The sequence below is a fragment of the Capra hircus genome, chromosome 17 (assembly GCF_001704415.2).
Source record: "Capra hircus breed San Clemente chromosome 17, ASM170441v1, whole genome shotgun sequence".
In the NCBI taxonomy this organism is placed as follows: domain Eukaryota; kingdom Metazoa; phylum Chordata; class Mammalia; order Artiodactyla; family Bovidae; genus Capra; species Capra hircus.
In genome coordinates, this window is record NC_030824.1 from 6,083,044 (window position 1) to 6,110,284 (window position 27,241).

The following is a 27,241-nucleotide window of genomic DNA, read 5'->3' on the forward strand; positions in this document are numbered from 1 at the left end:
TGGACAGTGCAGACTTGCGTTTAGATTTAGAGCTGAGTGTGCGCACAGGTTTCTGTTGGATAACAATGGAATTTCAAAGCAGTGAGTAAGGTGAGGGTTATTCAGGTGTCAGTAACTTTCTCATAATTAAAATGGGTATTCAGTGTGTACATCAAGGAATTAAACGCAGAACAATGCAACTATGAAAATATTAAAATAAAGATTTCATGATTAAAAAAATTTGTTCCCTCGTGGCTCAGCTGGTAAAGAATCTGCCTGCAATGCGGGACACCTGGGTTCGATCCCCGGGTCGGGAAGATCCCCTGGAGAAGGGAAAGGCCACCCACTCCAGTATTCTGGCCTGGAGAATTCCATGAACTGTATAGTCCATGGGGTCGCAAAGAGTCAGACACGACTGAGCGACTTTCACTTCACTTTTCCTCTTTTACTTTAAGTGGCAAAGCCAGAGAACGACAAAACCTGGAAACAATGAACACATGTGCTCAGTCGCGTCCAACTCTGCGACCCCATGGGCTGTAGCCTGCCAGGCCGTCTATGGGAGTTCCTAGGCAAGAATAGGGGTGGGTTGCTGTTTCCTCCTCTGGGGGGATCTTCCCAACCCAGTGATAGAACCTGCGTCTCCTGCATTGCAGGCAGAATACGACAAATATCATCTGCAAAAACGACCTCCAATACTTGGCTTACAAATCACTTCAAATCCTCTTGTAGGGACGTGTGTGCCAAGGAGATGATTAGGGAGGAGCCAACATTAAGAGTCCAAAGAAGGTCACAGCAGCTACAACTTGGCTACATTGGCAACATCAGGGATTTAGTTCAAGTATTAAGTGCTAAGGGCTTCCCAGGTGGCTGAGTGGTAAAGAATCTGCCTGCCAAGCAGGAGATGTGGGTTCAATCCCTGGATTGGGGATATTCCCTGAAGAAGGAAAGGGCAACCCACTCTGGTATTCTTGCTTGGGAATCCCATGGACAGAGGGTTGGGCTGTAACTGGCCAGGCTGCAGTCCATGGGGTTGTCACAGAACAGTCAGACATGACTTAGCAGCTTAAGGACAAAAACAATTAAATGCCAAGGACCTCAGTTTCTGGAGTTTCAAGTGCACCTCATTTGGTAAAGTCACCTGGCAGGTTAATCGGTGAATGGCTGAGAGGCAGGATCAGGTGGGCCCGAGGGCAGGCAGAGCAGCCGCTCAACCCCTCCCACCGACACTCAGAGCCACTCAGAGCACCGCTCAGCTTCGCCAGGGGCGACTCAGAGTCAGCTGCACTTGGGCCCCGATGGAGGCGGCGCCGGAAGGGGCGGGGCAGCAGGGTTGAAATTGAAATCGGGGTGGGCCCTGCTGGTGGGGGCAGTGAGGCGCATCCTGCAAGGCGGCCAGGCCTGTCCTCTCTCTGGTCCCACCTTTGCTTGGTGACTGCTTTCGGGGAGCAGGGCTGTGTCCTAGGAAGGGATAACTCTTTTGGAAAGGAGGTCTGCACCTCTAACCCCGCAGAAATCGGTGTTCGGACACCGTGGGGCTGGAGGAGAGGGACCCGAGGGCGCAGAACTGTGGGAGCATCACACAGATCTTCCTAATCCCAGAGGAGGAGAGACGGGAGGTGAGCTGTGCGGGCCGAGTCCAGAGGGCTGAGACCGGAGACAGGTGGAGTCGCAGTTTAAGGGCGTGTGTGTGTGTGTGCGTGTGTGTGTGTGTGTGCGTGTGTGTGTGTGTGTGGTAAGGGTACGTATGAGTGTGTGAGTGTGTTAAAAGTCTAGGGGACATTTGGGCTCCTCACTGTGCTGTGGGGATGCCTCGTAGGTAAGAACTCAGGACACACCTGGCTAATGCCAGCAAGCACTTTGACCATAATGTCTCGTGAATCCATGTGAAGAAAAGACTCACAATGAACAATCTTCTTAAACTGCCATGAGTATCTTCCCAGGTCCCCTGTCTCTTATTACGGGACACTCCTCTGACTAATTTAGCGGCAGTCCGTTTTGTTGGTGTGGTTGGCAATCATGTAATTAGTAACCAGACGCTTACCATTAAAAAAAAAAAATTCCCAGGCAACAGTGCAGAGGTGTCTAACATAATTGCGTTCTTTAAGGGCCTCTCCTTCAGGGCCATCGGATTCAGGACAGCAATGACCGGCAGGGCCAGAGTTCACGCCCGAGGAAGACGGCGGGACACACCACCCCCAGAGCCCGCTCAGCCCGAGGCGGTGAGGGGTCGCCCAGTGCCTCCAGTGCCCAGGACCGACCCACCACTGAGTTTCGCTGACTTAGTGAGACGCGGCACGGCGGCGGTGAGCTCCCTCGCATTGTTCCCTTTATGTAAAAATGCTGCCTTTCCAGAAAAGAGGGAGATTGGTTGCTCAGCCGGTATAGCTCCTCTCCTGCTATGGAGTTCGCTTCTGCCGAGAGAGAGAACAGACAGAAGCTCACGAGAAGAGTTGGACTCCACGGCTGGGCTGCCCGTGTGGGCAGGCTTTGTCTCCACTGCTTGCTTCCCTTTCTTATGTGTGTCTTCACAGGTGCACACAGGCTTTCTTCCAACCCTGAGTGGATGGAAGTGCACTCAGATCCCTTGGCCTCAGCCGGTGACTCCTCTTTGGGGAGTGACCTCAGAGCGGGAGATTTTATTCAAGCGTGTGAACAGATTGAGTTGGACAGAATTTTCTGTTTTGTTTAAAACCCAGTATCCCTGCTGTCTCGAGGCATTTCGGTCTTCTCTTATCCCCTATCCTCTTTGTGTGCTGAGGAGAGGTGGGGTGGGTCTGGCTTTTACAACCTCTGATTGATCCTGGTGCTGGCCCGGCAGTCCCATGACCCTAGCGGTCCCATTCTTTCTCCTCCAGGACTGTTGATCTCATATCCTCCCCCACTGCTGCCTGCTCCATCCCTCCTCTGGCTCCTCCTCTGTCTTCATTTTCAGCCTCCAACATCCGCTTCTATGTCCCTGAGACAAATACGGCACCCAAGCAGAACTTCAGTTCTGTCTTCACTGAATCTCCACATCCTGGCCTTGGCCCCTCACCCGAGACCCCAGGGCACTGGCTCTGCTCCTGCCTGAGGTCCCTTAGCCAACTCTCCATCCCCTGAATCTCTTTTGCGGTTCTCCTTTCTTATCTCCTGAGTCCTAGGTCATTCCCATCTGCCCACAGCCGGCTGAGCTGACTCCCACCAACAACAATCCTCTCCCGGATTCCACTTTCCCCATAGTTAACTTTCTTTCTCTTTGCTTCTCATCAAAGAAGTCTGGTGTCTACTCCGAACGCCAGCCCTTATTTCCGTCTTGTTTCTTCACTCCGGTCAGGGGTCTCCCCCATCCCTCTGCTGAAAAGGCTCTGGTCAGGCTTTCCTAGTATCCTCTACTTTGTCAGTTCTCCGGGTCAGTCCTCCATGGTCTTGCCTATCGCTTATACTTGGAATCGTCAAGCCCTCTTCTCTCCTTGGTCATCTCCTTCTTGTGTGGTGGTCCCGTCACCACACACCCTTGGCTTTCTGCTGACTTCACTAGCCACTGCTGTAAGCTTCCCTTGGTTGGATTCTCCTCCTGTGCTGTTGAAATGCCCAGGACCTAATCCTTGGGCCTCTTCTCTGTGGTCTGTGTGCTCACACCCTTGGTCATCTTATCCGTATCATGGCTGTAAGTGGACAAGTTCCCATGTTTATATCTCCAGCCAGACCCTTCTCCTGCACAAAGGAACATCCCCGTGGATGTCCTACATTCTTGATTTGCCCTCCCAGACAATTCCTAACTACTTCACTTGATGAAGTCCCCTTCTTCAAGTTGTTGAGGCTGAAACCTTCGGATGTATCCTCTCTTGACCTCAAACCCTTCACAGAAACCACCAGGAAGTACTGCTGTCCCCCCCGACTTACAAAAAAAATCCAGTCTTTGATCATTTTCACCCTATTACTACCCTCTGGACCAAACCACCAGCATCCCTGGCTGGACCCCATGAACAGCCTCCTAACTCATCTTGCTTTTGCCCTGGTCTCGCCCTCAGTCTTTTCCCAGCATCGAACCAAGTATCTTGGGTTCACGTTCAGCCCACACCCTGTAAGGGCTCCTGTTTGAGTCGGAGGCAAATGCCTTTAGTTGGCCACCCTTCCACTGCCCCTCTGAGTCCTCCTGCTTCTCCTTTCCTTGTTCGTCTCGCTCTTCCTTGAGCTTTTCTTCCTTAGGAGCTTTGCTTTTTCTTCCACCTGAGGTTTGTGTGGTTTGTTAACTCGCTGCCTCCAAGTCTTTGTTGCAGGGTCAACTTCTCGCTGAGGCTCTGTCCCCCATGAGTCAAGGCAACCAGCCTTCTTCACACCCCACCTTTCCAGGATTTTTCATACTTGGCTTCCTCCTACTTTTTTTCATTTCCCCAGCAATTATCATATTCATGCTTTGTAAGTTAATTGTTGATTTATTTTCTGTCACTGGAATATGAGCTTTTCAAGGAAGTTCCTTTGCTTTATGCCCTGATACATGAATTATGGCACATGGCAGGCACATGATAACTTTTGGATGATGGTTGAACATATGGATAACATTACTCTATCTCCCCAAAACATACAGGCTCAGCAACCTCGTCAAATCCAGCCTAGACTCCAGTCATTGACAGGTGTTAGACACGTGGCTGAGGCTGGACCACCAGCAGGAGCAGAAGCGACGTCTCAGCCTTCAGGTAAAAAGAGGGAAGAAGAAAGATTCGGTGAAGGGCAGAGAATGTTTAGTACATGACAGTGTTAGTCGCTTAGTCGTGTCCGGCTCTTTGTAATCACATGGACTATAACCCACCAGGCTCCTCTCTCCATGGGATTCTCCAGGCAAGAATATTAGAGCAGTTGCCATTTCCTTCTCCAGGGAATCTTCCTGACCCAGGGATTGAACCTGGGTCTCCTGCATTGGCAGGCGAATTCTCTACCACTGCGCCACCAGGGAAGCCCTCTTTTCTGATGACCCATTGCTAAGTAATGTTTGGTTCCTTTGCTCTCTTTTCTACCTCAAAAAAATCTTAATAGCTGGGGTGTAATATTGTCCTTTCTAGTTCCATTTCCCTTTTTGTGTAAATTAACAACTGTTATGCTTGTTTGTACATAGAAGAACTTCAACAGGCATCTGGATCACAGGGATCCTTGCTGAGGAAGAGGAGGGATGTTGGTAGAGATTTTCAAGACTTTGTGGTAAATACTCGGCAGAATTTGGTCCACGTAAGAGAGTCGACAAAAGGTATGCTGGCCATTAACAATACAGTTTTATGGAGTTGTTTAAGTGTCTCTGATGCTTTATACCATCACTTTAAGTGGAGGTACCCTCTCACCTTCTTACAATTTTATAATAACATTCACTTTTGCAGAAATTAAGACTTACTTAAGAGTCTTGGAGGTACTCATTTTCCTCTCTTCCTTTTATAGACACTAAGATAGAATGACCCAGTTCTTTGGTTGTGCTCAGACATACTGATCAATAAACTGCATCCCTCCCCCCCCGAAAAAACAGTATTATGTACAGCGGCTCCCCTCCCCCAAACCCCAGCTTTTGGGACATTTGTGCTGCAGAGGTTTTCTTTTGATATTTCTGTTAAATATAGAAATATATTTGTTAAGTACCTGTATTTAAATACCTCTGTTAAATACCTCTCTCCTTGAACTTCCTAAGTGTGGGCTTGGATAAGGGGTCACCTAAACTCACGTGAGGACTTCTGGATGCCGGGCGTATATAACTGCTTATGTCGTTTGCTGACCACCTCCCTTGTTGGATCTAACTCTGGCTCTCAGTATCGTGGTGTCCAGATCGTCTGTTTGGGGTCTGATCAGCCGGACTGTCTCATGACTGCCACGTGATTCCATTTTCCCAGGCACGCAAGGTAGGCCGGTAATGCTGTTATCGAATCATGTCCGGCTCAAGTCTCACTCTCAGAGGCATTTATACAAGTACAACGTCATCTACACGCCAGACATAGAGGATGGAAGCAAACGGGAAGCTTTACTCTCTGAACTGGAAAAGTTACTGGGAAATCGTTGTATATACGACGGAAACTCTTTGCTGTTACCTCACTCGCTAGGGGAAACAGTTAAGTAGCATTCTGCGTCTTCCTGCTTTTCTCCGCTACATCTCTAGTAGTATTCCACCTTGTTCTTCTCTCCCATTTGTCACTCTGGAGTAGCCAAACTCTCACCATTCCTGCGCAACAGTCTGTGGAGAAATCCTGAACACTCCTTGCCCATAGGACTTGTAACTAACCCACAAACCATGTTTAATTTTCACTGACACTCTCTAGGGTCTCATCTTTACTGCCTAAACTGAATTTATTTGACATAAAGGTAAGATATAACTTTTACCTTTTTTGATGGCACAATATGTTTCAAGTGCTGATACTGAAGCTGAATAACGGCAGCCCACTCCAGTATTCTTTCCTGGGAAACCCCATCGACAGAGGAGCCCTGGAGGGCTGGAGTCCATGGGGTTGCATAAGAGTCAGATAAAACTGGGCAATTTAACAGCAGCAACAATTTTTAAAATCCCCTCTTCCCTTTTTTTTTTCTTAAACAGGAAAAAAAAAAAAAACATTAGGAGAGGGACTTACTGTTTTATCCTAGAAACTTCTCCAGTAAAGGGTCACATAGGAACTTGCTTAAATGAAAGTTTTGACTTGCACATTTAATTCTGACCCTTCTCTTTGGTCTTGTCCATCCCATTTTTTGCCTGCGTCTGCCTTTCTGTGGGAGAGACTGCTCTTTGCCCTTGTGCTGTGCTGGGCAGCCAAGTGACAATTTGATCTATCACATGGTGGAGCTTACTTTCCTTAGAAGAACTAAGGGAATTTTTTTTTTCCCTTCCTCTCAGAAAAAGGAAGTGGTCAGCAAGCTGAAAAATGAACCTGTGAAGATAACCTTCGAGCTCTCCAGAGAACTCCAGACCACTTCTCCAGACTGCCTCCGCTATTACAACATTCTCTTTAGAAGGTATCTAAGAGGGTTTCCTTCGGATGCAGTTGACACACACTACTCTGCGTCAGTGATGCTGAAACAGCCATGTGCTTCTAGCGTTGTGTTCTTGACAAGTCCCACATTATGAGAGGGTGAGGGATCTTCTGAGATGAAATGACACTGGAGCTTTAGCGAGGCATGTGCAAATTCCATGGGTTTCTTCAGTATTCCACTTCCTGCCCACCTCTACTTTCCCTGTCGGGGGCCTGTCTAGAAGAGGTAATAGACATCAACTATGTATATCCATGCTTATTTCTTTCTAGAGAAAATGTACTTGTTTTCTGTTCTAGACTCATTATAATGAATAAATAGTCAAAATTAAAACTTGGAACACATAGACTGCAAAAGATGTTTTGATCCATTTCTAGGAATGAAGGACATACTGATGGCCTTTCCATGTTATACTGTTTTATATTATGAAAGAGAAAATTTGACATTAAATTAACTTCAGTATTCACCTCAGCAATGTATTAATAATTTACTTGTCATTAATAGTCATTATCAGGTATTTTATGTTGTTAGTATAAAGAAAACCACTGACAGATCATTTCCCTCTCTAATGCATCCTTATGTGTGTTAACAAATGCTTACTAATACTTTCAACAAAAGCTACGCTTCCAATTCTTATGTGTGTTAACAAATGCCTACTAATATTCACTGCACTTTCAACAAAACCTATTCTTACATTTCTAGAATGTTGCAGAAGATGGATTTGGACCAAATTGGTCGCAACTATTACAATAAAAATAAGAAGACTGAGTTCAACGAGTATAGGTATGTATGAAGTGGTCTATGAAGTGCAAAGTTTCACATTCTGTAGACATAATCACAGAAACGTCTGAGAAAGTTGCTCATCTGAACTGGTGTATGATTTACAAGTGATCTTTTTAAATACTATCCAATGACTGTGAACAACTAAGTTACAACTGAATTTATAATTTAAACTTAATTTATTTACCCTAAAAATTCCTAGCATGATAAGCATAAACTTTTCAGATGGTCAGTTATTGTATAAACCTTAGGAAATCAATCATCTGAAACTCGGATAATTTCTCTGAAATTATAGTCAGTCCAACACTTGCCTCTATGTGCGTCTATTACTTATTGGTATCAGTTCAGTTCAGTCGCTGAGTCGTGTCCGACTCTTTGTGACCCCATGAATTGCAGCACGCCAGGCCTCACTGTCCATCACCATCTCTCAGAGTTCACTCAAACTCACGTCCATCGAGTCGGTGATGCCATCCAGCCATCTCATCCTCTGTCGTCCCCTTCTCCTCCTGCCCCCCAATCCCTCCCAGCATCAGGGTCTTTTCCAATGAGTCAACTCTTCGCATGAGGTGGTCAAAGTACTGGAGTTTCTTTTCAGCATCAGTCCTTCCAAAGAACACCCAGGACTAATCTCCTTTAGAATGGACTGGTTGGATCTCCTTGCAGTCCAAGGGACTCTCAAGAGTCTTCTCCAGCACCACAGTTCAAAAGCATCAATTCTTCATTGGTATATGTGTATATAATTTACATATTATATATCATATATTCTCATATGAGTATATATAATAGTTTAAGGCTGTAAGTGGTAATAAAAATGATTTAATGAAGATGTATTACTTCTAACTAGCACATCCGGTAAAAGTCTCTATTTGAAGGTCCTTCAAAGGATCAGTGATTATTAAAAATAAGAGACTAAAACTGACACCATCAATATGCGTTTTAGGCAGTGAGTTTAGGTCCCCTACCACTTGGCTTTATGTCCGGAGCTGGGATCTTGACACCCACACCTAACTTGTTTGCAGGTTGGAAATATGGCCTGGCTATGTTACTTCTATTCTTCCATATGAAACTGGTCTTACACTCTGTGCTGATGTGAGCCATAAACTGCTCCGAATGGAAACTGCTTATGATTTAATATCACACACTCGTGAAAAAACCAGAGGAGAAGATGCCAAAGAGAAAATTCTTAGAAAATTAGTTGGGTCGTCTGTTCTTACAAAGTAAGTCTGCTTTTTGAAAACCTATGCAATCACTTTTACTTTTTTTCATTAGAGAAGTTCCTAGGATTTTAAAATGATTAAATGTTGACCTTCAGAAGCAGAAATAGCATGAAAATGGTAAGAATCATTAGATACTTTTTCTCATGGAGTTATACAGCATAGAAGTATGTAAGTATGTAAGAAGTCAATTGTAAACTCTGCAGTCCTTGTATGTCCTACTGCTAATTCGGTCATTGGCTCTGAACCCTTTTTGCACATGAGGGTATGTATGCTTCTTCCAAATTTATTTTCCATTCTCTTTGCCTATAGCTATTTTTAAAAATTTGTGCTCAATTATAATCTAGCAAATTCCCATTTGAAGGAAGTTTTTATTTTTAATCTCCCTCTACACCAGAAATCTTAAATTGATAAGAGGACATTTTGACTAAGTAAGTGTAAAACCAATCTTAAGAAGACCAGAGTTGGAAGACTCACACTTCCTAATTTCAAACCTTATTATGAAGCTACAGTAATCAAGACAGTGTGATGCTGGTGTGAGGATATACATAAAAGTCAGTGAAACAGAATAAGGAATCCATGCGTTTAACCCTCACTATTAAAGTCAGTTGACTTTTTGACAAGGGTATGGGGACAATTCAGTCAAGAAAGGAATAGTCTTCAACAACTATTACTGGGATAGCTGTATATTTACCTGCCTCTTCATCATAGGATATACAAAATTAATTCAAATTTACTAAAAAATTAACTCAAAATAGACCTAAGTAAAAATTTTGGAAGAAAACATGAGTAAATTATTTGACTTTGAGTTATGCAAAAACCTTATCAGAAAAGTCACCAAAAGCACAAGTGATGCCAAAAAAACAAATTGGACTTAACCAAACACAAAATGTTCTTAAAGAACACTGTCATAAAGGTGAACAGACAACTGGCGAATGGGGAAATATTTGCAAATCTCATGTAGTAAATAATTTGTGTCTAGATGCATAAAGAATATTTACAACTCAATAATTAAAAGAAACTTGACTTTAAAATATGAGCAAAGAGTCTGAATAGACATTTCTCCACCTAGAATATATAAATGGCCAATAATCACATGAAAAGGTGCTCAACATCATTTGCTATCAGGGAAATGCAAATTCAAACCACAATGAAATGCTACTTCCTATCTAACTAGGTTAGCTAAAGTTGAAAAAGGAAGATGTTAACAAGTGTTGGCAAGGATGTGGAAGAATTGGAACCAACCATCATATGTTTGGTATGGCCTCGCTGAAGAGCCTGTCATTTCCTCAGTGTGTTAAATACAGCATTACCATATGACCCAGCAATTCTACTCCTAGAGTAGAAATAAAACCATGTCCACCAAAGATGGTATATGAATATCTACAACACCACTATTCACAACAGATTGAGTGTAAACAACCCAGATGTTCATCACCTGGGAAATGGATAAACACAAATGTGGTATGTCTATACAATGGCATATTATTTGTCAGTAAAAACAAGGAGGTAGCAATACATGCTACAGTGTGACTGAACCCTGAAGAAACCCAGTCAGGGAAGATCTCATATTATATAATTCAACTTATATGAAATGTGATGAGTAGGCAAACACGTAGGGGCAGGAGGTAAACTAGTAGTGGTTTAAGGTCTGGGTGGAAAAAGGGGGTGACTTATAGTTAAGTAGAGTTGAGCTTAACTATACTTGACTATAAGCTCATAGTCAAGTATAGTTAAGCTCATAGTTAAGGTGTTTCTTCTTTGGTTGATGAAAATATTCTAAAATTGCGTTAATGGATGCATGACTGTGAATATGCTAAAAATCACTAGATTTCACACTTATATGGGTGAATTGCATGTTATATGAATTAATCTTAACAAAGCTGATACATCCTACAAGTGGAGTAGGATTTTAAACCACTTCTTTTTTACATGGTTCCATGCGCTGAAGTCAGGAATAATACCATATATTCCATGATTATTCTGCAGGTATAATAACAGAACCTACAGAGTGGATGATATTATTTGGGAGATGTCTCCCAGCTCTACATTTACCAAATCAGATGGCAGTGAGATCTCCTTTGTAGACTACTATAAGGAGGTATGAAATTAGCTTTAAACACATTCGTCTTAAAATTTTTTCCTTATATAGTTAAGTAGATGTCTCAAGTCTTATTTAGATATACATATGCATATGTTTGTATATATTCTCCCTTTGGGGCATTGTAGCTTGGCTTATGTCGATCATGCGAGTATCCCAGTGCCTTCTGTATCGGGTAAAGTCACATAATTAGAGAATGGCTCCTAGATGGCCCTCCCTGTCAGTTTTAGATGTGGCTATGGTAGTTTTAAATACGTAGATGAGCTGTTAGGTAGAAAATATAAAATATGGTAGAGCTTCAGAAATGAGAACGTTACGGAGGAGCTTCAGCCCTACACAACTTGGTTCAAAAAAGAATGACCAGCTGCAATCTGAAACGATGCCTGTTATGTGTTAAATCTCTTAATTCACGGATTCCTCTATTTTTAATTTGAGTGCTCACAAAGACAAAAACTGAGGCCAGTCTTTGACTTTTTCTAGTTTTGGCTCATAAAAGAAAGATAATTAAAGGAATGGTAGATATAGGTGACAAATAGAAAGAACTTATAAATGGATAGATTTTTAAAAGTTACACATTGACACTTAAAAAGCCTGCATTATATTGGGGCCCAAAGCTGCTTGGAATTTGTAGGTACATAGACCTCTGACCTCCCTTCAAGGGGTGGTTATTATGACATCTTCATTTCTGTTTCACACTTGGCTGTTCATTTCAATCCCTAAAGCATTTAGTGGATGCCTATTGTATATCTTGGGTATACATTAGTAAGACAGTTGAGTTCTCAGCTCTCAAAGGACTTGCATTCTCATTGTGGACAGAAAGGTGATGAAAGAAGAAAGCTATTCTAACAGTTACAAGGGCTATGGAGACAACTAAAATTGGGTGGCATTATGGAGAGAGTCCGGTGGCTACTTGGTTTGCATACTCTTCAAAAGCTCCTCGAGAAGCTGATACCCAGTGTCAGCAAGGAGCAAGCTGGGTGTAGATGAAAGAAAAGAGATGGTATAAAGACACTATTTTCAGGATGGGCATGGCGTATCCAGAGCCCAAACAAGGGTGGAGTCTTCTTGAGAGAAATTGGATGTTATCGTCCAGTCAACTTATGCAGATATTTGTAAGATGTCTCATCTAAGGTACAGAGAATGGGCTGCATGGGGGTAAAAATGGAGGAAGGGAAACCCGTGAGGTTAAGTCAGTTGACTTAAATGGTGGTTGGTCTGGAGTAGAGTGGGAGAAGTATGGAGAGGACATAGCGAAGGCTTGGATGTGATAAGTGGTGGAAAGGGACGACTGAAAGGTAACCCTTTGGGCTTTATCTGAGGAAGTAAGTGGAGGGTGGCTTTATTTACTGAAATAGGGGAAGTCTGTGGGAGGAGCTGGTTTGGGGACTGTTCTGGGATGAGACAGGCACTATGGAGTTGCAAACTGAAATATCAGTGAGTTCATTTTAAAAGGTTTACTTCTGGCTTGAATACTTCTGGCTCTTTGAATCCCATCTGTTACCATTTTGTGGCTCTGCCATCCTAACAAGTGGACTCCAAGGTTGTGATATTAGAGAGGTGGAAGCAGCTTACTGGCCCTTAGGTCCCTTAGGCTGAAAGTTGTAGGCTGGCGTGCTACTTCCGGTCATACCTGTTAAAATTCAGTCCTATAGCCTGAACCTAACTCAGTGAACAGTTCTCTTCCATGAACAAATGTGATGAGCTCAATATCATTTCTCTGCCAAAGTGGGTAAGTTAAAGCATGCTCTCTGGGCCTGTTGATGAGTCTGGAGTCACAGGGTGTACAGCCTGGAGTTTTCATTTTGGGAACAAGCTCCTTTTGAAGTTCCCAGAAGCTTAAATGCCAGTGAGTGAAAGTGAAAGTCACTTGGTTGTGTCCGACTCTGCGACCCCATGGACTATACAGTCTATGGAATTCTCCAGGCCAGAATACAGAGTGGGTAGCCTTGCCCTTCTCCAGGGGATCTTCCCAACACAGGGATCAAACCCAGGTCTCCTGCACTGCAGGCAGATTCTGTACCAGCTGAGCCACAAGGGAAGCCCAAGAATACTGGAGTGGGTAGCCTATCCCTTCTCCAGGGGATCTTCCTGACCCAGGAATCGAACCAGGGTCTCCTGCATTGCAGGCGGATTCTCTACCAACTGAGCTATCAGGGAAGCCTTTAAGTGCCAGATGATACCACAATTCATGTGGCTAGCTTATTACTGATGAGGACCTTGCTAACAAGCAGCTTAAGAACAAAATCTATGAAGAATCTCCACTTTGGGTTTAGAGTACAGGCGCCCTGTTGTACAAGAATTTGCTGCCTTAGGGATACGAACTTCTGTATGTGATGTCTTAGCAGATGCCTTTCCTTATTGGCCATGAAATCAAAAGATGCTTACTCCTTGGAAGGAAAGTTATGACCAACCTAGATAGCATATTCAAAAGCAGAGACATTACTTTGCCAACAAAGGTCCGTCTAGTCAAGGCTATAGTTTTTCCAGTGGTCATGTATGGATGTGAGAGTTGGACTATGAAGAAAGCTGAGCGGTAAAGAATTGATGCTTTTGAACTGTGGTGCTGGAGAAGACTCTAGAGAGTCCCTTGGACTGCAAGGAGATCCAACCAGTCCATCCTAAAGGAGATCAGTCCTGAATATTCATTGGAAGGACTGATGCTGAAGCTGAAACTCCAGTTCTTTGGCCACCTCATGCAAAGAGTTGACTCACTGGAAAAGACTCTGATGCTGGGAGGGATTGAGGGCAGGAGGGGAAGGGGGCAACAGAGGATGAAATGGTTGGATGGCCTCACTGACTCGATGGACATGAGTCTGAGTGAACTCCAGGAGTTGGTGATGGACAGGGAGGCCTGGCGTGCTGCGATTCATGGGGTCGCAAAGAGTCGGACACGACTGAGCAACCGAACTGAACTGAACTTCCTTACTGGAAGCAGGGCTAAGGATTTAGGGCAAATAAACAAGGAGGAATGCTGGGCATAGATGTATAACTGCCACTCTAAAAAGTGGCCAGGGCTTTTTTGTTTCCTATTGCTTTACTAATGGGAATCCTCTTGAAAGTTCTCAATGTGTGTTAGAAAGTTTCAAGGCGTTACTGTGGTGAGAAATACATATTCCGAGAGGCTCTCACCTGTCTACGTCTATATTAAAAGGGTAGCATGATAATTCCATTATGTTTGGTGGGTGTCCTACTCTTCTTGGCCATCAGTGATCCCTGGGACATCACATCAAGAGAACATTTAGAATATTTTTGGTGCTTTCTTGAACTTGGGGAAACTGTATCGCTACACCTCTGGGCCTCCAATTGTGATCCGAAAATATACCTTTGCACCTATTTATGTGTCGTTACTAAGGTTTTGCTAATAGTCATGCCAGCGTTTGTTCTTCTGTCTGACAGCGGTACGGCACAGTGGTCACTACCTTAAATCAGCCACTTTTGATCACCAAAGGCAAATGGAAAAAGAGCCGACAGGACACACCTCATCAGCCTATCATGCTGGTTCCTGAGCTGTGCCACCTGACAGGTACTGTGGATTTATCCCATCTTCATAAAAGACACCCCTTCTTTAAAGTCACCAATATTACTTTACAGGCTTTTTCATAAGATTCCACATGACCCAGACCTGTGTGCTCTCTGATTTCCTCCTCCTTCCGGACACAACAGTTAAGTCTCCTCTAATACAAATCTATCCTTGCTTGTTGAGCATGTTATCTTTCAGATTTTTTTTTTTTTAAAGGCTTAACGGATGACATGCGTAAAGACTCCAGAATGATGGGAGACTTGTCCACCCACACGAGGATGGATCCTGATAGAAGGCAGCATAAGCTGCTGACGTTTATGGACTCTTTAAGAAAGTAAGTGCTTGGGAATTCCGTGCTGATCCAGTGGTTAGGACTCTGCTTTCACTGCTGAGGACACAGGTTCGACCCCTGGTTGAAGAGCTAAGATCCCACAAGCCGAGTGGAGTAAGTGCTACTTTTCTGTCTGGGAGTATGAAGTAAAGACCTGAGTGGATCACTTGGCATCTCAGATTTCTTCAATTAAAAAGTGATGATTGGAAAGAAAATTATATTTGGGAGGAGACGGGGGAGGGAAGGGCAACTAGTTTTCTTCTGTCATTGCGAGGGTAAGACTGAAATAGATTCTGAGTGCCCGCACAAATGTGAGAACAAAGACAAGACTATTGCTGAGTTTAGGGAATTTATTGGTAGCATCTTGACACAAAGGACAAGCAATGAGGATCTTTAGATGAGAGAAATACTGACTTGTGTTTTGCAAATGGATAATTGTCTTTGCTTATTTTCTTGGGTTTGGTCACGTGGAAATGTCTTTTCTTTCAGAAATAATACTGTGCAGAAGGAGCTTCGAGACTGGAATTTGGAACTCGAGGAGGGGTTTTTGTCCCTTTCTGGAAGAACTCTGCAAGATGTAAGAATTCACCAAGGAAGAAGGGTGGTAAGAGCTTCAGAATTGTCATGTCAGAGTTGGGTCAAATTACTAACAACCCAAAGAGGGACTAACTTGGTCGTGTCAATAACTCTTTCCAGACTACCTGTCCTTTCTCTATGAGAGGACAAGTCAACATTCAATAAAAATGCATGTAACATGCTTGGCATATAGTAAACTCGTGTTACATATTATACCTTTGTTATTAATAGTGTTGTATACATTCTCTCGTGGCAAAATAATCTACCAAATGTATCCTTAAAGAGTCACAATATCCTTAAATATCTAAAATCAAAATAACCCAGAATTACCGATGGTAGAACTCCAGTGTTACTAACCTATATCTTGAGGAAAAATAGCTAATACTTTAGATCAGCTGCTGAAGTCTACAATGGACAAAGATTTCCTTGAGACTGCTTTTTTAAGTCAATGTTTAATACTCCCAATATTCTCATCTCAACTGTTTGTGATTTCATAGATCCATATACTTTAACAATTTTTATTTGGCTGTACTGGATCTTAGTTGCAGCATGAAAAATCTAGTTCCCTGACCTGGAATTGAACCTGAGCCCCTGGCATTGGGAGCACAGAGTCCTAACCACTGGACCACAAGGGAAGTCCCAGCCCGTGCAGTTGGAATATTTGTCTTATGCAGTCTGGCGTTACCTGTCCTTATCCCTCAGCATTTTGAATAAGCGTCATAATGACAGCAGAAAGCAAGTGGCTTGTTGATTTCTTGATTTTAATGGACGTTTGTTTAGAATATAATGTTTTGGAGCTTTCAAGGATCAACTAATGAATGAGAATCTCACGTTTAAAACTTGAACTCTGTCCAAGTTCTTATAACTCTGTCTTATAGGGATGGGGGAAGCGGGGCGGGGCGGGGGGGAGGGTGGCGGTTACTTTTTTAGCAAACATGTTTGAAAACATGTCAGATTTTATATTAGTTATAATAAACTTATCCTATCATCACTGAAGTTTAAAATGATAATGTTTCAATAGGAAATATAGATGATGTCAGTTTTTCTTTTTTAATGAATTTTATACCATGGCTTGGAATTCTCTTCCAGTTTGACAACCATAAAGCAGACTGGTCAAAAAACACAAGGGAGGTGCCATTACTTAGAGCAGTGTCACTGGATCATTGGCTGATAGTCTATACTAAGGGAAATTATGAAACAGCCCTGACCTTGCAGCAGAATCTACAGAGAGTGACACCCAGAATGGGCATAACTGTCAGAAATGCAAAACTGTAAGTAGAGCAGAAATTATCTGTGATTTCAAAACTGGTTGCTGACAATCTGAAAGGGGAAAGACTTCTGAAACTGTAGGACTCTGACATGTTGTCTAAACTCTAAAATGTGTGTGAGCAAAAAAGTGAAGTCTGCTCCAGCCTGCATGTATTAATATCAGACCCTTGGGATCTGTAGATTTCTGGCTATTGGGCTTCATCTTGAAGACACGAGAATTAGCAAGACGAGGAGTGGGGGAGATGGTAAAAACTAGTTTCCAGTCTTATTTCCAAAAACTGAACTTGGTTTTGCCTTAAAAACTTTCAGCTGAAATGCTTATCTTGTTTTGTATCATGTGTCATTGGCGTATAAAATGTTACATGTTTCACTGTTCATTATTTTTGAAATATGAAATACTTATTTTCTAGGCTTGAAGCAGCTGATACAGTCCAATCTTACATAAGAACCTTAGAAAAACATGCTTCACAAAAAACACAGATGGTAAGTGTTTCTGTGATGTGTGCCCCCTCCTTAGTGAGTGAGCTGCCTTTGTATGTATTAATATCTTTGAATTGAGATGTTGCCATTGGTTTCCCAGATCGGCCAAAAAATAGAAATTTACCCCTGTAATGTAGCTCAATACAGACTTTGGGGTTTTAACTACTACCTAATGTCACTGTGTTATGCTCATTCTTTCAGGCTTGAGGACTTAAGAGTTAATTTTTAAGTCTCAAACTGAAAAACACCATAAAAATATTAAGTAATATGGATTATGGTAGTCACGTGTACTATTTCTCTCTCCAGCTATAACCTGCAAAGTCTATGATCTGGTCTTTTCCAGTAAGTGTTCTTTCTTTTGTCTGGTATTTCTCTTGGGATCTTTCCTTTTCCCCATCCAGTGTCTTAGACCAAACTGTGAACAAGCGTTGTGCCTAAATTACTAAAGTTACTTCTTTTTCCTTCCTTCCTTTGGGTGCTTTGTTCAAACTCCTCTCACATTGTTCCTTTGTCATCCAAAATGCTCTTAAAAGGGATCTTTTGTTTCTTGATCACAAAACCAGGCTATTCTTCTTATTGTCTTATCCACAGAGCCTAGACTTCTCTCTCCTTTCAGCTTCTACCAGGGAACCTTTTAGGCTACACTGAATACTACCTTCTGTGAGTCACCATGCTAGTGGTAAAGAACGTGCCTGCTAATGCAGGAGATAGAAGGGGCTCAGGTTCGATCCCTGGGGTGGGAAGATCCCCTTGAGTAGGAAATAGGAACCCACTTCAGTATTCTTGCTGGAGAATCCCATGGACAGAGCTACATTCCATAGAGTCACAAAGAGTCAGACACAACTGAAGCGACTTAGCACACATACACGGTGGCTGCTTTCTGTGAGCCATTATCACACTCAAATGAAATGTCTTACTTTTGAAATCCTGTTCTTAAGTCTTGTGTGCTTGCTTCCTGTCACTGTGATTGAACACCATGCTTAATTCTTCTCCGGTAGGGCAGGGAAGCCTCTGGTGGGACTCAGCAAAGACTCACATGTTAGAATGGGCATTGAAGAGGCCATGGTGGTGGGTCTGCATCCCAACTCATGACATGACTTTGTCCACTGAGCATCTGCCTGGAAAGGGAGAGACTGCCTTTCTAATTGTGGGGATGTCTTTTAAGAAAGCTTATCTGTATCTTCAATGGGAACGTGTCCCACTTTTACCCATTTATCCTGGCTTTGCTTTTTGGAACAATATCTCTTATTCAAGGTGCCCCTTAAATATTTTAAGGTATTTTTTTGTTTCAGATGGTGGGGAGAGCATGCCTATAATCCTACACTCCAAACAACTGGAATGACTGATGAAACAGCAACTGGAAATTATGTGCAAAATATCTTTAGGCATAAACAGAAGTCTCCCTAGACTCAAAACAGAGGGGAATTCATGTGTATAAGCAGGGGTGAAGCCACGTGGCTCACAAATTTCAAAGTCTGTGTGGCACTGGGTGGGTGGGGGGCCAGAACCAGTCTGTGTAAAGTAATCCACTGAATGTGATGGGAAGACATCAAGCCACATATTTATATCTAAAAGTACATGTTAACTTCCCAAATGTTGAAGTGAATTGGTGGTGATACTAGAAGAGTTCATAAGTACTCACATAGTTTGGGAATATTTTCCTTATGGCGTGTGCAGACAAAAGATTATAGATCACTGTTTTAAACAGGTCATGATGAGGAAGCATAAGTGTTTGAATAATAAATAATTTAATTCCTATAAACGTGTGAGTTGGAGGAGTAAGGCAGATATACAGGAAATAAAAGCACATTTAAACTATAGATTTTTTAAATTAGGAGGGAAAAGAAATCTACTATTGAGTTTATAATTCAAGGCAAAAAGAATAAAGTAATCAGCTTATATTAATACATAATACCACCTATTCCTCAAAATCCAATATTGGCAGTAAAAATGCCAACTGTGAACACAGTGCCCATTGTTTTAAATAGAGGATCTTTTATCATTTTTCTGCTTTAAAAATGAGTGCACATCAATCCAGTGTAAAACCTCCACTATTTTCGTGAGGTTTTGAAACCTTTTTGCTTTTCATATTTTCAGACTTACAGGAAGGTACAGCTCTCTTTACAACCATCATTCAGGTTTCCCACTCGGTAAATTTTATCACATTTCTATAAACATTCTTTTCCCCTCTCTAGACCTACCTGTGTTGCGCTGTGCTAAGTCTCTTCAGTCATGTCCGACTCTTTGTGACCTGATGGACTGTAGCCCACCAGGCTCCTCTGTCCATGAGGATTCTCCTGGCAAGAAGACAGGAGTGGATTGCCGTGCCTTCCTGCAGCGGATCTTCCCTACCTGGGGCTTAAGCTGCATCTCTAAAGCCTCCTGCATTGGCAGGCAGGCTCTTTACCAGTAGTGCCACCTGGGAAGCCCTCTGTATCTACCTACATATAACCATTCTTTCCTTTTCATTATATATGTAATGTATGTGTATACATACACATGGGTCACTATTCACAGCAGCTACAGGTATGTACATGGGTTTCCCAGGTGGCTCAGTGGTAAAGAATCCACCTGCCAGTGCAGGAGATGAAGAAGATGTGGGTTCAATCCCTGGGTCGGGAAGATGCCCTGGAGGAGGAAATGGCAACCCACTCCAGTATTCTGGCCTGGAGAACTGGGCTGTACAGTCCATGGGGTTGCAAAGAGTCGGACAGGACTGAGCCACTTTCACGTCACCCTTTCATGTAAAAAGAAAAACTTGCTAAATCTACAATGAGAAAAGAATTGCCCTAACCTGATAATGTTGGCCAAAAACTTCTGTAAGTATCATTATGTTGAAAAGAATATATTGATGATTTTTTCCCATTAGTCAGAAACAAGTCAAGCAGGAACCTCCCTTCCTAACTGCTTAGTATCCTATTAGAGGTCCTGGTGAGAGTTTGGAACCTTGTAAATCAGGCAATTTCCATAACAACTCCCCAGATTTGTTTGCTGGTGTTGGGGGGAGGGTAAAATGGGGATAATAGTATTTCTAAGTAGACTGTTGAGATAATTAACCAAATCAAGTAAAATGCTTGGTGAGTGCCCCACACATAGTGGTCATCTGTCGATGGTGACTGTCCTGATGATGGTATAGTACAGTCCATGTTCTTAACCCACTATGTCAACTTCATGATAAACTCCTGGAAATCAAATGACCAGCATAAAAGTGTTTAAGTAGGTTTAAGGGACTGATGCGTATTTCCAAATAATACCTCACAGCCTGTCTCTTCCGTATGTTCACACTAACAATTGTTGGATGAAGTGTGACTCTAGACCCTTTACGCTCATGCACTCAGGTATCTGCTTAAACAGGCTCTACTTTGTCAGTGATCCGCCTACGTAGCTTCCTCAACACAGCATCCATTTCTGGCGTCATCGTGTCCTTGCATCTTGGGGAGTTTCACGTTTGCTTCCTTTCAAGGTCCTTTGCCTGCTGCCCACTGACAACAAGGAAATTTACGATGGCATAAAAAGATACCTGTGCATCAATTACCCAATTCCAAGCCAGTGCGTGTTGAAACGGACCTTGGACAGACCTAAGACGCCGGTGACCATAGCTACCAAAATTGCTCTGCAGATGAACTGCAAGCTGGGAGGTGCCCTCTGGAAGGTGGACATAGGAGTACGAGGGGATTCTGTTGGCTTCTCTTCCTTTCATCCATCTTTGGCAGAATTTGTTAAGGTCCTATTTAAATTGTAAATTTGCTTTGTGTTCTGTTCTAACTCAATCTTCTACCCTGTTTAAAACTTAAGTTGCAGAATGCAATGTTCATCGGTATCGATTGTTTCCACGATATTGAACGTCGGCGGAAGTCGGTCGCAGGATTTGTGGCAAGCATCGATCCAGACCTGACGCGGTGAGTTAAATCTCTGGGAGTGCTTAGTGGGGAGGCCAGATGAGAGAGATGGCCCTCATGCACACTGCTGGCAAGATCTATGGATAGGTTAGCAATGGGCTTTCCTGACCTTCTGGCAAAGTTAGGCTCCCAGAACGTTCTGTGTGGAAGCTTCTGGCCATTCTCTTTTGCTGCGTAACAACGGTGGCAAATGTGGCCGCTTAAGACAATGCCCGCATGAGCACAGGCAGCCCTGAGGGTCAGATGGTGGTCTTGGCAGGGCTCTCGGGGCCTTGCAAGCATTTGCTACATGCAAATCCTGAGAAGGCAGTGAAAATGTAGAGCCGGAATGCCTCACCCCATCCGCTGAGTGCACATTCAGATGATGAGGCAAACACATGTCATGACCGTTTACCAGGCCATCCCAAGACTCTGAAGTGTTCAAAAGTGTAGTAAGGGGATAGACATGCGAGGCAAAGAGGTGATTGTCCTTAATACGCTGAGCACTAGTCACGGTATCTATTGCTGTTTTGAAGAAAACTGTTCCCTCCAAGCAGATTCATATGGATGAACTGCTGTTTAATCGATTCATAAGGATGACTCGTGACCTATGAAATATGAGGAGGAGTCTCCAGAAAAACCCAGGGTTTGTACCTAGTGGATTTCCCAGGAGCTGCAACAGTCGGAGCCATATGTATTCAAAGCATGTATAACTTGTAGCTAATGTTAATGGCTGTTTCCATTCTCTCTTACTATTTGTTTGCATTCAAAATGTTACAAAATGCCTACAATATGGGAGAGACCAATACTTGGATCACTGCAGGGGCACGAACACATGGATCTTCAGTTGGATCCTCAGCTACTGACAGTGAATTTATCGGTGGGGGGGGGGTGTGGGTGGCGTGCATAGATTAACTTCATCATTTTGATTCTGAATTAATCTTGTTTTCCAAGCTAATGGTTTATTTTTCTCCAAACAGGTGGTTCTCTGAGTGTATCATCCAGCAATCGGGGCAGGAGCTTGTCAAGGGGCTGACGACCTGCTTGTATAGTCAGTGTCTGGTGGAGGTTGGAGGGCCTGAGTCTATATTGGGTGGAGATTTTGTGCCCAGCCCCTCCCCTGCACCGCCCCCCACCCCCCCTCCCCACCAACTCCCAGCTCAGGGACATCTGGCAATGAGTGAAGACGCTTTTGGTTTTCACAGGGGCACAGAGGTGCTATTGGCATCTAGTCTAGTGGATAGAGGTTTGGGGAGGCTGTCAAATGTCTTACATGCATGGGACAGCAATACTTTCTGCCTCTGACCTTCACAAAGAACGATCTGGCTCAAAATGTCCATACTCTTGTTGAGTCTGGACTAGACGGAGGACTTTAGCAGTGTCCTGAAAGCCGCCGTATTGACAGAAGAATCCAGACGGTGTCAGAAATAGTGGCCACTTTGTTCTAAAAGTCATGGTTCATTTATATGGGTTTCTGACTTCCTTTCAGCTGCCCTGAAGCTCTGGTGTGAGCAAAATTCATCTCCGCCACATTCTATCATTGTGTATCGAGATGGAGTGGGAGACGGACAGCTTCAAGCACTCATAGACCAAGAAGTAAAACAGATGGAGACCTACTTAGAGAACGCTTACAGAGGACAAAAGTAGGTATATACATCGTGAAGGGCAGACTTCATAAGTCTTGCATTTTAGTTTGGGGGGGCAAGGGGCGGGGAGGAGTATCTGTAACCATTGTGGTGTGTGAATTGGAGAGCTGGACACAGCAGCCTTCAGTGGGTGGTTGGGGAGAGAACATACCTTTCCCCTAGAAGCCCTGAATAGCAGGTGGTTTCCCCACATGGGAACCCATGAATCTTTCTCATCTAATCTCCTGCCAAACCTTGATGGAGGAGGGCTTTTAGCACCCATGAATACAGCCTGTCAGTAGTTTGTACTCATCCAGCTTCTCAATCCTGGAGTTTTTGCACAGACCAGGGCTGAGGCTTTCTCACAGTTCTCTTCTCTGACCCCATCTGCTTGTCCGTGAAGCCTGGTGCCCAGCATAGACAGTACAAATAATTCTGACCTTGGGAGCAAAGGACCCTTCCCCTAGGACCTGAATGGCTATGAGTCGAGACCTCCTCCTATACTGACTGCATAAGGCTAGTGGAGCTAAGACAGTCAAACGGGTGGGCAGAAAGCTGGCTGCCGTCTCCCTTTATTGGCTCCTAAGTGTGGGCTGTTTTTGACATTCTGAATGCTTCTGAGATAACACAGAGCAAGTAGTGACAAGTGATCGTAATCTTTTAAGGGTCAGACTAACTTTCATCGTGGTCAAGAAAAGAATAAATACCAGATTTTTTATTGAAAAGGATGGAGGGAGACTTAACAATCCATCCCCAGGAACAGTTATTGACCTAAAGGTGACCAGGACAGAATGGTAAGCCCCCTTTCTTTATTTCAAAGGTTCCCTTTTATTTAAATAGTAAGAAATTTTCAAGGTTTGAATGATTTGGATGAGAAAGGAAGAATTGGCCTAAAGAGGGTTAAAAATGATTTGTGTGTTAGATGGTTAAGTTTTTTTTGGTCTTCATTTTGTTTCTCAGAATTTAAAAACCAGACAGATATACCGATCATTCTAAGATGACTCAGGTGTTAGGCAGAAATGCTAGAGCTTCTGGTTCACTTTGAATGTCTCAAGAAATTATGCAAATAAGAAAGTTATGCAAAACGCACAGCGAGAAATAAACAGGACGTTCATACCAGTAGAGAGGGAGAAATGAACACAATTTGAAGAAAGGCAGAAACATTGATCCTTCTGGTAGAAGGAAGGAAAGGACTGAAGAAAACACACCCAGTGGAGAATAGGATAAATGTGACACACAGCATAAGATGATATGAACATTCAGCACCAACAGGAAACCGGTTAACCTTACCACTTACGTAATTTAGGGCGTTTGAATCTATTCTGGTGACTTGAAAGACAGGTAACTTCTATTTTTCCCTGAATCACATTCCCCATGACCACGTCTAACGTGCTATTTTGAAGCGTGCTGCCTCTAGGCATCAGCACATATGCTTTTGAGTGTGGATCTCGTGAGTGTTATTAATCACGTCGATGATTTCCCTGTCTTTTGCAGATGTGCTTTAGCAAGTCACCACTCAGCAGTTAGCCAGGCTTCTAAATACACAGGAAGCTCGGTAGAATGGACTTCTATAAATTAATGTTACTCCAGAGACTAGCTTTGCTGCATCATTTTTCTTCTAAAATAAGCGTGAGACCGACACGTTCTATAATTCTAGGTATGATTTTTTCATTGTGAGTCAGTCTGTGCGAGAAGGTACTGGTACTGTCACCCCCACTCATTATAACGTCATCCACGACACACTTTACTTGAGCCCGGATGCAGTACAGGGTCTCACTTACAGACTCTGCCACATGTACTACAATTTTTCGGTAAGTTTTTGTTTTTTTTCTTCTTCAGTTTGGTAGTGTGTATCTGTTAATCTCAGACTCCTAATTTAACCCTCTCCCCTGCCCTTTCTCCTTTGGTATCCACGGATTTGTTTTCTGTCCATTTCTGCTAGGTAAATAAGTTAATTTGTACCCTGCTTTTTTAGATTTTACATATAAGTGATACAGCGTAATGTTTGTTTCTGGCTTACTTCAGGTAGCATGATAGTCTCTAGGTTCATCCCCGTGGCCACAAATGGCCTCATTTCACTCTTTACGGCTGAGTGAGTGTTCAATCGGAGAAACACACCGCGACTTTGTCCATTCGTCTGCTGACACACACACAGGTGGCTTCTGCGTCTTGGCTGTTATAAACAGTGCTGTTGGGGTTCATGCATGTTTCTGAGTTAAAGCTTTCTTCTTTCCTGGATATGCACCCAGGGGTGGGATTGCTGGATCGTATGCTAACTCTATTTTTGCTTTTAAGGAACCTCCATACTGTTTTCCACAGTGGCTGTGGAATTTTTTGATACTGATTTTCCTTCACGTCTGTGAAACTGCACAAAATTGAATCTACTTTTTGACACTTGGATATCTATAAAAAAAAATTGAAACTTTGGGGAAGTAAACATAAAGGTTAAAAAAAAATGTTTTTTTTTCTTTCTCCTAAAGGGTATCATCCGAGTTCCTGCTCCTTGCCATTATGCCCATAAACTGGCTTACTTGGTGGGCCAGAGTCTTCATCAACAACCACACGAATCTCTGTCAAAATCTCTCTTTTACCTTTAACCTACAGAAGAAAGCACAATGGGATGCTGAAAAACATAATTTATACATTTATCTTCTCATTTTGTATCTGTACATCTGAAATATTTTTTCCAGATGCATGATCAGAATTTAAAACCATTCTTGACATGGATGAGATTCAGAGATGTTAAGCTATTTTCAACAGGATCACTAACTTAAACATGAGGCTTCTCTTCTCCAGGTGGGAGAACTGACAATGAAGGTTTTGACTCACAATTTACCACTCAAATGTGTTACAAAGACTTTATGATTCAATGTGTCTGAATCCTCTACTCCAAGTAAAGCTGCTATAATTGTAAAGGTTGGGAATTAGTCACATGGAGAATATGTCTATGAACAAGTAAATTATACTTGGAAAAACCATACCTACTTTATTTTTGAAACAACCTTTTCCTTAAGGACAGAGAAGATTTAACAGTGGCAAAATTAAATGGGAATTTATGTTTAATATTCTGTAAGGAAGAAATAACCTATATGTGAAACAGTTTATTCTTTGTAACCATGTAAGAATCAATTTTTTTTTTTTGGTGGAGCTGTAATATGGATTTAAAAGTTGGAAGCTCAGGAACATAACATTTTGTCATTTTTAAGGTCAATTAAGGGCTTTGTTAGCATTTGTTTAATTCATTCTCTTCTGCATGTTCTAAATGTGATGTTATTATGATAGCTGTACCATCATCAGAAGATAAGCTGTTTAAAGTTGTCATGTTTTTCCTGAAAGCAGACATTTTTTCTCTCTCCATTCAAATCTACCTTTAAATATACTTGAGACAGTATGTGAAACTTTTATTTTCCTATACTCCTAAATGGAGTGGTATATATATATATTTTTTTGAGGTGGGGTGGTTAGGGAGAATACACTGGCTTTTAATATATCCACAAGGATATGCTTAAAAATAATATAATTGCTTTGATTATAGGTTATTCATTTAGGTTTGAAACAGTCTTATAAGAAAATGAAAACAAGTTATTTAAATATACTTCAGTCCAGGTAATGTCCTACCTAGCTATATTGCCAATAATGATAAATATAGGATATGGTCTCCATGATTAAAGATAACATATTCTCTTCTAAAACTAGAATTTGATTTATGATAATACATTTATGGTAGCAGGTTTCTAGAGATCTACAGAAATCACTTGGAAGGAACAAATTCAAAGTAATAACTTTCTGAATGTTTCCTATAAATGCAATACAAATATCATTTGTAACACTATAATTTCTAGACTTATAAATTTAAAATGTGACTCAATAAAGGTATTCATGTTAAAATCATTGAATTCAGTCTTGTTATTAAAAATATATGCTGGTCTTAGGCTTCTTAATCTACTGATTAGAAAAAAATTATTGCTTTTCTAAGATTAATAGAAATATTGTGACCAGGACACCATCTGATTTTATTAGCCTACTGCTGCTGCTGCTAAGTCACTTCAGTCATGTCCGACTCTGTGTGACCCCATAGATGGCAGCCCACCAGGCTCCCCCGTCCCTGGGATTCTCCAGGCAAGAACACTGGAGTGGGGTTGCCATTTCCTTCTCCAATGCATGAAAGTGAAAAGTGAAAGGAAAGTCACTCAGTCATGTCCGACTCTTCGTGACTCCATGGACTGCAGCCCACCAGGCTCCTCCGTCCATGGGATTTGCCAGGCAAGAGTACTGGAGTGGGGTGCCATTGCCTTCTCCAGCCTACTAGTCCTTTATAAAATCAGATGAAAGAAACTGGGTATCAAATATTTCTAGAGGAAAGCTGTATTATTCCAAAGGCCTAACAGATAAACTTTCTCCAATATATCACAGTACTACCTAAGTTTCATGTTACTGAGCAGGTGTTCAGTTCAGTTCAGTTCATTTCCATCGCTCAATCGTGTCCGACTCTTTGCGACCCCATGAATCGCAGCAC

General features: G+C 42.6%; 1 protein-coding gene across 1 annotated transcript; it reads left to right on the forward strand.

Annotated features, from left to right (window-relative positions):
* Positions 1,373–25,680, forward strand: PIWIL3 (piwi like RNA-mediated gene silencing 3). Its single transcript, XM_018061075.1, has 21 exons — positions 1,373–1,595; positions 2,085–2,279; positions 4,547–4,655; positions 5,072–5,200; positions 5,829–6,043; positions 6,818–6,936; positions 7,654–7,734; positions 8,751–8,948; positions 10,935–11,046; positions 14,443–14,569; positions 14,783–14,900; positions 15,387–15,501; positions 16,563–16,744; positions 17,153–17,225; positions 20,686–20,886; positions 21,018–21,121; positions 22,081–22,151; positions 22,590–22,743; positions 23,391–23,519; positions 24,383–24,536; positions 25,206–25,680. Exons 2-21 carry the CDS (start codon positions 2,121–2,123, stop codon positions 25,320–25,322), a joined length of 2,667 nt encoding a protein of 888 aa, XP_017916564.1. The 5' UTR covers positions 1,373–1,595; positions 2,085–2,120; the 3' UTR covers positions 25,323–25,680.

Bases quoted from the DNA above. Each gene is read 5' to 3' on its own strand.
- PIWIL3 (XM_018061075.1), top strand. From the start codon at position 2,121: ATGACCGGCAGGGCCAGAGTTCACGCCCGAGGAAGACGGCGGGACACA. The intron at 2,280-4,546 runs GCGGTGAGCTCC...CAAAACATACAG, and splicing joins TAGTGAGACGCGGCACGGCG to GCTCAGCAACCTCGTCAAAT. The intron at 7,735-8,750 runs GTATGTATGAAG...ACTTGTTTGCAG, and splicing joins ACTGAGTTCAACGAGTATAG to GTTGGAAATATGGCCTGGCT.